Genomic DNA, 11,229 nt, shown 5'->3' on the forward strand with positions numbered 1-11,229 from the left:
GTCCTGAGCACTCCCACATCCCCATCATGATGGCGTACATCCTTCTCCTCCTGGTACTTGCTTTGCAAGACAGGCCTCATGTTCACCTTATTTTAAATTAGAGGTGACCGCGGTTCAGAAAGGCTGAGTGACTTGCCCAAGGTCTCACACTGTTAGGAGACAGTGTGACTCGAGAGCCCATCACTGTATCTTGCAGCACTGCCTCCCTGGAAAGGCCTTGCCCATGCCGTCCTCTCCACTCTGCACTTACGTCTCAGTTCACACAGCTCACTCTTGGCCCTGTGTACTGGTCTTGCTTTCTAAGAGTGGTATTTATTTATTCTTTGGATTTTTATCTAGCATCTCTGCTGTGCCAGGCCCAGGAGATGAAAACACAGCCTGCATTCAAGTTCACGGTCTGGGAGACAAGACTTTTCCTGTGTGTCAGCTGAATCTTCCCAGGCAACTGAGAGCCCTCCCAAGGGGCAGAGGCTGCTTCCTGCTTCTCCTGCAGCCCCCCCAGGGGTGGTGACCTCCTGGTCCCTCCTCCAGGAGCTGACGCTGCTGCCTCTTGCCTCCTTGTGGGTGGGGGCTGGGCAGACCTGGCCCAAGGCTGTCGGGTGTGGGATAGAGGGCTTGGGAGGGGGGTCTGAGAGCTGAGAGCTCAGGGAAGGTGTTGGGGGTTAAGGCTGGTGAGAGCAGACTTCCTTTCTCAAACCCCCAAGGGCTGAGCCACCATGCATAACTTGAGCAGGCTGGGCACTTAGCTCTCCAGGTGTGGGACGCCCAGTGCCAGGTCTAGAAGGTCGAGGCCCAACCCTTGGCTCTCTCACTAGACCACTCAGACCAGCAGGGCCCTTCTTTCTGAACATCTCTCCCTTGATTCCTCCCTCACTTACTCTATCCTCGCCAGGGAGGAGATTTCCAGAACAAAAGATTAAAAGCCCCCTGACATTTTTTAACAAGCACAGACACCCTTCCTGCCCGTCACCCACCTGCCACCCCACCTGCCACCCAAAGCCCAGCTTCCAGCCTCCAGCCCTGTGCTCCTGATTAAACAGGTGAGGGTCCCACCACAGTCACAAGCCCCAACGCAGAGGTCCATGAACAGAAGGCTGAGACAGAGGTGAGGGGGGCCCTTGACAGGGCGGCTTTCAAGAAAAGATCCCAACCCTGAACGAAGCAGGGGAGACAGAGGTGAGGGGCAGGTGGCAGGAAAAGACCAAGCAAGCGTGCACAGAACAGGAAGAACGAGTCTGTTTAATGACAGCAGCTGGGTCTGGTTACAAACATCAGAAACTACAAAAGGAGGACAGGCAGTTACCCGGACAGCTGCACGAAGATGGGACAGGAGGGGACACAGGCACAGCAGCCACAGCAGCAAAACATCCTTGAGGACGATACACGTGACCAAGGGGCACACACGGGGGTCCCCGGCAACGCTGACCCAGATGGACGGACAGGACCGACTGCCAGCCAGCAGCCAGGAGGGGCAAGGGAAGGAAGGCCCTCAGCCCTCAAGCTCCAGGAGGAGATGGAGGCATCTGGTCCTGTTACCACTGCCCCGCTGAGGAGCAGCCTGGACCCCCTCCCACTGGGGCTGTCTTAGTGACAAAGGCAGATGCGGCTGGCATTCGAGGTTTCTTTACCATGGTCCCTCCCCCAGCGCAGTCATCCTGTCCAGAACTTCTGGCCCCCTCTGTCTGCCCTTGCCCATTTTGGGGCAAGTCAGGGAACCACATCCTTTTGTGGGGGGTAGAGGTGGGGAGAGCCAAATCCTTTTTGCCTGGAAGTGGAAAGCAGGAATGTGGAGAGCTGGTCAGAGAGAAAAGGCTGGGCTTTGCTGGCAAGCTGGGTCCCCCCAACCCTGCCCACAGGCCCAGATCCTCTCTGTGCTGATATGGGACCCCCATCTCTGCCAGAACACTCTGTCATCTGCCCAGAAGCACAATCAGGACCCCTCACTGCCCCACACACAAATGGGCAGAACCGAGGCTTTACATGTGCCTCTGGGCCGCACAGACACACATTATAGATATGTACGTATATATATATATATATGTATTTATGTATAGATTGTATATAGAATATATTGTATATATGGTAGATGTGTGTGTCATACTCTAGATAGGTGGTGTGGAGACCTGCATGCTGGTTGGGCAGATAGAAACGGGGCTGGTTTACTCCTGGAGGGACTCACAGACCTGTCCCGATTCCTGCCAGCCGTGCAGCTAGGTCTCTAACCGTGAGTAGAAAAGCTAAGAAGAGTGGGCCTGGCTCTTCAAGGAGGAAGGGTCCGCCACCCCACAGGCCACCCGCCGCAGAGCTGGGGTCGGCATCCAGGCAGCCAGTGCCACATCCCGGCAGCTTCAGGGGGACTGTGGCAGTGGCAGAGGCAGCCTCTTTCTGGGAAGACGAGTCAGGGATTCCTCCAGCTTCCTTGGCACCCAGAAATGGAGGTTCAAGGAGGGTCTTCAGAACTTGGCCTTCTGCTCAAGGTGCTGCCAGGGAGTGGGGAGGAGAGAGGGAGTCCTATGGCCCCGAAGAGGGCAGTGTGGCCGCTGGGCTGTGGACGAGATAGGAGATGGAGGTAACAGGTTACAAGGGGCATGGAGAGGGACCAGGGATCCTGCGGGGGCAGGGGAGAGGGGTCAGGGGAAGGCAAGGCAGGACACTATCTGCCAGACACCCGGTGTGGAGCAGTTGAAAGCAACCCACTGGACCCAAGTTCTAATTCCCTTTCTGCTAGGAACATGCTGTGTGACTTCAGGCAAGTCAGTTGGCCCATCTGAACCCCAGATCTTTTTCTCTAAAATGTGAATAATTTCTGCCTTGCCTACCTCTGTGAGAATCGTGTGACATCAACTGTGTGAAAGTGTTTCACAAATGCACAGAACTGTGCAAATGTGCGCTCTTTTTCTGTTAATTCTGAGACCCGTGCACTCTCTGGTTGGCCTGTCTGGGTACCCCCTCTGGCCACCCACAGACATTCTCTGCAGCTCTCCCAACACCCCAACCCCCCCACCCACAAAATCGCACACACACCCCTAAGCAGAGACAGTTCAATAAACAGTGGCATCTGGCCCACCACTGCTCCCCTGATAAGAGAAGTTGGATGGAGGCCTTCTAGAACTCTGCTCTGTAACTCCCTCCACCTTCTGAACCCATCTGGACCTTGGTAGTAGGTTGGGTCTGTAGGCCCAGGCCCAGGCAGACATGCCTTCTTGGGGGCCGCACCCATGCCCTCAGGGGACCAGAGGTGGGGGAGAGTGTGCAAAGGGATGAGGGGACAATCCCCACGACTTCACAGCTGGGGGGTAACCCAAAAGTGAGGCGTCCAGGCCCAGGTGGGAGTAAGGCCCTGGGCAGTCCCTGCTGTCGCCCATCTCCATTCAGTGCACAAGGAGCAGAAATGGGCAGATGAAGAGATTTCCTCGGTTTCCTAATGTTTGGGGTTTGCCGAGATTTAAGTCCCAGGGGTCCAGCTGGGACAAGAGAGGGGAGGGGATGGGGCTTGGTGTCGGGAAACGTTGTCCATGTGTTTCTGATTCACTGGGGCTTGTGCTGGCCAGCTCTCTCTCTCTCCAGTCCCTGTAGGCCCCTGTAAAAAAAGCCCTTTTCTCTAGAAGCAGGAAGTCTTGTCTCCTGGCTGTAAACAAACTCATCTTTGGCCGCAGAGCCTGCCTGGGGAGAGGCGTGGGAGGGCGAGCCCCCTTCCCCCCACTGACCCCTCCCTGGCCCCTCTCACTGCTTCCGGCAGCTATCCTGGCTCTGCCAGCACCTTCTCCGGCAGGTAAAAATCTCCTGCCTGCTTCCCATCCACCGGGGTCTGAGGCAGGTCAGGGCCCAGCTGTGCACATCTGGAGTTGCGCCTGGCTGCAGCCAGCAGTTCCTGGGACTCCGCTCTCCTGGGGTGGTGCCGATGCGGGGGAAGGGAGCAGGAGCAAGCCGGGCCCAGTGTGGTCAGCGGCAGGAAGGTCAGGAGGCCTGGCCTCCCAGGGCTGCCCTCGGGGGACCTCCTCTGCAGAGCTGCTCCGAGGCCTGTGAGCAGGCGGTCCAGCAGGCTCCGTGGGCCAGCTGGGAGCCCGGGAAGGAGACCCGCCTTTTCCATGGGAAACTGCTGGGAATGTTTCTCTACAAACGCGTGTCCTGAGCCGCTGGCTGACCTCTGCTTCCCATTCCCGCCTCTGCTCCTTTCTCTCCTTCCTACTCCAGCCCTGCCTCCCCCTCCATTGAGCTCCCAGAGCCAGCCGCCCCTTGGGGGCCCAGGGAGGCCGGAGCGTTCCCAGCCGCCACGTCTGGGGGCCAGCCCTCCCCTCATGCTCCCAGTCAGCTGGAGTCACTGAGGCCGGCCACCCTCCTCGAGCCCATCTCCCAGGCCCTCACTCCAGAACTGGGAACCCGGCCTCCAGGGTCAGCCCAGAAGTAAACCCCCCCTACTGGTGTGCGTGAGAGGGACACCCCCACAGACCCCGTGTGGGCTTGGGCATGTGTATGCATGTGCACATGTCCTTGTGATTCTCCTGGCTCCAGCCTGGTTGAGGCAGAGGCGGGAGGCAGTACTAGTCAGCATTAGATGAAAAACAGCCCCATGTGATTGATACCCAGGGAGGAAGTGGCCGGAGCTGGCCTGGGCTGCCTCTGGGCCCGATGAACCAGCCTTCCCGTCAGGAAGCTTTGGCGCCTCTCTGCCCGGGGCAGCCACGGTCTTGGGGTGCTCTGAGTACTCCCTTGTTCTAGGGAAGGGGATGGCTCTGCCCCAGGAGAATTTGTTTTGGGCTCACATCTCTGTGTGGATGGGAGTGGGGGCCCCTGGGCAAGAGAAGGCCTTTTCCTATGGTGCCTGTTCTTAAATGTCAGACCCCAGACTCAGCCTCCTGGAAGTGTTCCTGCCCTGGCGGTCAGCCCCTGGGCCCTGGGAGAGATGGCAGACCAGGACAGGGGAGGACACGGCAAGAAGCTGCCCGGCCCACCCTCACCCCTCCTCACATGGTGGTGTTGGGGACCTGCTGTACCCAGCCCACTTCCTTGTAGGCAGCTGTCACGTGGCTGTAGATGAGGCCACGAAGCTTGGCCCAGGCTCTCTGCGTCTCGGCTGGGAAGTCATTGGCAAATTCCTCGGCGATCACCTCCAGAATGACCCCAGAGAGGATCTGGAGGCAGAAGGAGGAAGGGGGAGTAAACGCCTGGGTGCCCTGCCCTCCACAGTCCCCAGCATCCCTTCTGTCTGGTGTTTGGCTGAAGGGATCCTTCATGACACAACAGCCTGGCAGCTGTGGGAACCACACACCCTTAAGACAAGGGCTGCCCTGGACCCAGCCTCCCCATCCTGCTGCCTGTCCCCGTCACAGCCACGCCAGGGGAAGAGGCTGGGTGGCCCAGTGGTCACCTCTGCTGCCCTGGGAAGCTCTAACAGAGGCTGAAGGCTGCAGGTGGCTGTGGTACGTGGGCTGGGGGGCTCTGGAGCGGAGTGTGTGGGTGGTGAGGTGGCGGCACCCACCGGTGACATACCTTGAAGTACACGGGCTCCACCTTGTGCTTGAGGGCGTGGGCTTTGCCCACGAGGGCGAGCACAGAGGACACCTTCTCGGGGTCGTGCAGGTTCTCCACGACAGTGTTGAGGGCCCCCATGACCCGGCAGGCGTGCTTCCGCAGCTGGGGGCTCCGCTCCATTTCCAGGGGCTCCTCCATGTGCTTGAACTGGCTGAAGTACTGCTTGGCCGATGGGAAGTTCACAAAGAACCTGGCAGGAGGGAGGCAGCGGAGCTGAAGCAGGGGGCTGCCTTGGGCCCCACCCTGAAGTGGCCAGGACGATAGGGGGTTCAGAGGTGGGAGAGGCAGGACCCAGCCCCACCCCCACAACCCAATAATTGTTTTCACCACCTTGTGTAACTGTCCCTCAAATGCAGACCCTCCTTCTGGCCAAGCTGGCTTACAACAGCCCCCTCCCCAAGTCCCAGCCCTTTCTATCCGCCAGACTTGCTCAGGCTGGCAGCTTTGTCTCCCAGGCCTCTGCCTTCCTTGCTTCTTGCCTCCTTTCCAAGCCGGACACACCCTTCAAGCCCTGCTCCAGTCACAGCCCAGAGGGTAAGAGCTTCAGTTCTGGAATCACGGGGTCGGGGCGTGGCGGTGTGTGACCTTGGGCAAGTTATTTAACTTTTCTGAGCCTCAGTTTCCTCATCCATGAAATGGCATCATTGTTCCTATCTTGTTGTGAGTCGTTGTGGCTTGTTGCAAGGAGTAAATGAAAAACTGCACGTGGAGGTCTCAGCACAGTGTGGACATGCCGGCTCAGTAAATGCCGCCCTTTATTATGATACAGTTAGAGCTCTCTTTAGAAACAAAGTAACGGTCACCCAGCCAAGGAAGGGAAGAAATGAGCCTCAGTCCTTCTCCCAGCTCAGTCTCTTCCCTCTTCACTACCCTGCTTCCCTCCTCAGCCCGCAGCAACTATGGAGTGGTTCATTTAATTAAAGATCTCGATTGATTTTACCTGCCGTATATCTCACCTCTTGAACAAGTCTGTGCACGTCTTGGGGCAGACCCTGGTCTTTCTAGCTCTACTCCTCCCCTCTCCAGTTTATCTGAAACTGTCTAATTCCCCCAAAATATCACTTTCATTAGGTCACTCTCTCACGAACATTCAGGGGCTCCCCATTGTCTACGTCAAAGTCAAAACTCCTGAACCTGGGAGTCCAGGCCTCTTACAAACTGTCCCACACCCACTTCTCCAACCTCAGGTCCACACTCTCCCCTACACTCAACCCATCTCGCTCCAGCACAACAGCCTCACTCACCATTGGCAAAACATTCCTCGGGCGTGCCAGCCTTCCCTTCCACATGGTGGAATGCCTTCCTCACTCTTCCCCATGTCAGCCTTGCCTCTCTCTGAGCGCCCAAGCTGGCCCAGGGCTACTGCTTTCCCTCGAAGGCCGTTAGTGGGTTCCCTGCCACCATTTACTGCTTCCTCCCCTTCTGCCTGTCGGACTGGTTGTGAGACCCAGCAGAGCCCCCGCACCCTCTGACCCATCACCCTGGCCCAGGGCCCTGCAGTCTGCAGGATGACGTTGATGACATTTGCACTCCCTCTCCCAGCAGGGGCTGGATGTCACGGGAGGTCCACACAGACTCAATCAGAACTTACCGAACTTAACTGAAGCCTCAGAAAATGTATGAAGTGTCTTGGACCTGTTTTTTCAGGTTGTTTCACACCTTTGGAGTGACCCCCTTTGTGATACCAGAGAGAGCTGATAATTTGCCAAAACAGCCCCTTGGCCAGCGTTCGAGTCTCAGATCTGAGAGCTGGAACAGATGCAGAAAGAGCATCTGGCCCAGGCCATCCCTTTGGGTGATGAAGCTGTTGCTGGCAGGGGGGTGCGACCAAGACACAGTGCATGTGGAGACCCGGGAGGGCCCCTCTAGGAGGCCCAGTGTGACCTCCTCTGCAAACCACTTCACAGCCTCCTGTCTGCTGAAGTGCGAGAGAAGTCCCTCCCGCTCGCTATTTCACAGGTATACTGGTGAGGACAAATGAGGTGATGAGTCTGAAAATACACTGGATTTTCTGGAGAAGCACTGTAATGAAGGACAAATGTGAGAAACCCAATCTGGACTTAAATGAGGATCTCAGACTTCAGGGGTTTTACACTGCAGTAAAAATACTGATTTCTACTTGCCTGGTGTGTTAAAATGCGCAGAGCATCTCTACCTGTTATTTCATGTAATTGCCACGACTAAGCAGGTACTATATCCATTGTACTGGTGAGGGAAGAACTGGGAATACTTACTGAGCACTTAGTATGTGATCTCATTCATCCTCACAATACTCTCCTAAGGTTGGCACTGCTTTATCTCTGCATTCTGGATTAGAAGTCGATGCCCAAGGTTGCCTAGCACAGTAGGTGGTGGGGCCAGGAAGGAGCCCAGACCGTCCTTGCTCTGCCGGCTTCCCGCCAGTGAGTCTCCTGCCCCAACACCAGTGCCGGGTCATGGTGCTGAGGAATGACAGGGCCAGGAAGCCCCTCTTCTGGACCAGGGGAGTCTAGGGGCCATGTGCTCTGCTCTTTCATCCTGGCTTCTCTCCCAGCCCCTCCATGTTGACTCCTGACCCTCCCAGGCCAGGCCTGTGCTGCCAGGGAGAAGCCTCAGCAGCCAGCCCTGGAGTTCCTAAGCTCCCAGAGGCATGTGGGCTTCCAGGAGAGTCTGAAATAGGCCTGTCTGAGTGTGAGGGGGAAGGCGGCAGAGTTACAACTGGGAAGGGAGCCTTCCTCCAGCATGGGTGTTCCCTCTCGGTCTCCTCCCTGGCAGGAAGTAGAGGTGTGGGGTCTGGCTCAGACCCAGAGGCAGCTCCTCCACCAGCACCACCACCGTTGTGGCTGCTAACTCCTCACTGTGTGTGTGTGTGTGTGGGGGGCGGGGGGTGAGGCTGGCATGAGCCCAGCGGGGAGGGAGGAGGTAAGAGTCAGAGGGCTTGTGTCTCAGGCCTGTCCTTGTGGATGTGTGTGAGGACAGGAGGGAGTCGTGACAAAACTGAGGGGCAGAGGACCTGAGAAGCTTATCTGTCCTTCCCTTACCCCTGCTTTAACACCCCTCATCCCAACTGGCCAGGTCCTGGGACAGACAGCAGGAGGAGGAGAAAGAGGAAAGGAAGGCTGTTGGGACTTGGGGCTGGCGGGGAGAAGCAGCTGTGGGCCGGGTTCTCCCCCGCTGGGCTGGGCTGGGCTCGGCCAACACAGAGGTGGGGTCAGGTGAAGTGTGAGGTTATCAGCAGGCCAGATCTAATTGCTATCTCAGGCCCAATGCCTCCCCCAGCCCACACCCAGCCCCTTCTAAGAGTCAGGAAAGGGGAGCCAGAGGGGCACAGAGAGAGAAGGAAAACCTGCCGAAAGCTCAGACTCTCCAGAAATGGCTCTGCCCTCGGTGTTCAGGTCCTTCCTTTGTAACCCCCATTCCTGGGGAGGTTGGGGGGTGCCCCAGGAGCTGGATCTTGGACACATCCCCTACACGTCCTCATTGGCAAACGACAGGGGTTGGGACGGAAAATCTCCCAGGTCTGTGGACTCTGCTTCATTTCCTCTTGGCGACCTGTGTGTGCACCCTGGTGTATCCCGAGGCCTGGTGGGCCCGTGTGTGCCGACACACAGCTGAGAACAGCCCTCCAGGGATGCAGTCTGGCGCATCCGTGACTCCACTACCCACCGTGAGCTTGTGTGGGTGCTCGCACGTGCAGATCTGCGTCTCCGAATGTCTGATGGCTTCGGGATCTGAAATCCCCTCTTAGCTTCCCCATCATCCCTGGCTGTGTTTCTGGGCCTGGGAGCTGTGGAAATAGCTGCCCCTTCCTCAGGAATCCTCCTCAAAATCCTCAAGACTGCTTCTTGCTCTTTTTCCTCCAAAATCTGTTTCTAAGTTAGAATCAGGGCATATCAACATGGAGCTGGGTAAAAGGGAGAGAGAGTACGGGGGAGAAAGAGGAGCCAGAGATGGGCCAGGCCTGGGAGACACGCATGCACTTCAGCTGTCCTTTCCACAAGCGAGGTTTCACCCTGTCTTCAGATAGTAAGATTGCCCTGCTCTGTCCTAGATTTGACAGCTTCCCTCCACCAAGGACAAGGGGTTGAGAGTGAGTGTGGTCTGGGGCCTCTCTGCCTGCACCCCCAGGGACCAGCACGTGTGGGAAGACAGCATGGATCTGTAGCTCTAGTCAGCTACTAGCTTGTGGGGCTTGGTGACATTAACTACATAGGAATGGTATACGTGCACCAGTGTGCAGGTGTGAATAACAATGTGTCTGTGTGTGCGTCTCTTGGGGGCATCTGGTGCCTGAATGACCCCTGAGCCCAAGACACATGGCCTTTCGTCTCCAGGTGGGGCTTTCAGGGTGGAGCCCTGTCTCCTGAAGCATCTCCCTTTCCCTCCACCAAACTCAGCACGGATTGTATCCTAGGGACTGTTTGCTTCTCCACTCACCTGTGCCCAGCCTGGGAGCACCCTGCTGGTCCACCCCCTTGGGGCAGGAAGCCGCCAGGTGGGAAACTGGACCTCAGCCATCTACTCCTTCTGACCTCCATTCTCTCCCCCTTTGCTCTGTTCTTCCAAGGGGCTTTGAATACGGAAAGAGGCTGAGCTGGAGAGAGGGGTCTGCTCCTCTTTGTCCGCCTTCTTGGCTGAGCCTCAGTTTTCCTGTCTCTAAAATGGGGAACCCCCACTGCCCCCATGTGAAGGGCTGGTAAAATGTGTGTCCATAACAGCTTGGCTGGGGTCGCTGGTGGGGAAGGCATGGCTGGCTGAGCTCAGAGTTCTAAGGCCGAGGAGAGGAGGGGGACGGAGGTGCCTTCTTTTTGCGTCTGGCTCCTAGTTCCTGGTGAGCCCCGCGCCCAGAGCTAGGAAGGGCTCAGCTAGGGTTTCGCCCACCCCAAGGCGCCCCATGCTGCCTGCACCCCTGCCAGCCCGGCCCCAATCACAGCTGAGGAGGTGGCGCCGGAGCTCGGATGGGGCCGAGCCCGCCCCTGCCCGGAGCCGCTGCCGCCCTCCCTCCCCCGGGCCCGGCTAAGCCGGGGCGACACCTACCTTACCAGGATGGCCACCCCCACGTCCTCGCAGTTGGCATAGAGCCGGGCCCACGTAGCCTGCACCGCCTTCCTCTCCGCCTCGGACAGCTCCTCGCTCCGCTCCCTGCGCTCAATCTCCATCTCGCCCGGCACTTTCTCCATGAGCAGCTCCAAGCCCAGCCCGGCTTCGCTCGGCGGCGGCGGGGCGCGGAGCGCGGGGCGCGAGGAGCCGGGGCCGGCTGCGTGCGCGGCGGGCGGGCGGGCGAGTGAGGGGTAGAGCGCGCCGGAGGGAGGGAGCGTGTCTGTGCGCGCCGGGTGTGTGTGTGTGTGTGTGTGTGTGTGTGTGTGTGTGTGTGCGTGCAGGGTATATGTGCCGGGGGGCGGGGGACCGCGAGCGGGGGGCGGGGATGTGGTCTGCTGGAAAAATGTTAAAAAAAATAAATCCGCTCCAAACCCCCAACCCCGCGTCCGTGAGCCAATTCTGGCAAGGTGAAGACTGGGCGGGGTGGGGGCGACGCGGCTGGCGCCCGCCCACCCGCAAGGCCACCGCGGAGTTTGAGCGCCGGGCGGGGCTGGGGAGTAGGTGTGGCGGGTGTCCTGGGGGGTCTCGGGAGGAGGGGGCTGTCACGCGGGGCGGGGCGGCGCGGGCCGCACAGGAGTGCGCCCCGGCGGGTGCGAATCTGGGGGCACCGTGTCCAGG

At 58.4% G+C, this 11,229-nt stretch overlaps 1 protein-coding gene across 1 annotated transcript; it reads right to left on the bottom strand.

Annotated features, from left to right (window-relative positions):
- Positions 1-1,221: 1,221 nt before the first annotated feature.
- Positions 1,222-10,828, bottom strand: CYGB (cytoglobin). Its single transcript, XM_004432803.3, has 4 exons — positions 10,549-10,828; positions 5,491-5,722; positions 4,969-5,132; positions 1,222-2,545 (listed from the first exon to the last, which is right to left on the bottom strand). Exons 1-4 carry the CDS (start codon positions 10,689-10,691, stop codon positions 2,512-2,514), a joined length of 573 nt encoding a protein of 190 aa, XP_004432860.1. The 5' UTR covers positions 10,692-10,828; the 3' UTR covers positions 1,222-2,511.
- Positions 10,829-11,229: the final 401 nt, after the last annotated feature.

This window comes from Ceratotherium simum, chromosome 16, assembly GCF_057802395.1.
Source record: "Ceratotherium simum simum isolate JZ-2026a chromosome 16, ASM5780239v1, whole genome shotgun sequence".
Classification (NCBI taxonomy): domain Eukaryota; kingdom Metazoa; phylum Chordata; class Mammalia; order Perissodactyla; family Rhinocerotidae; genus Ceratotherium; species Ceratotherium simum.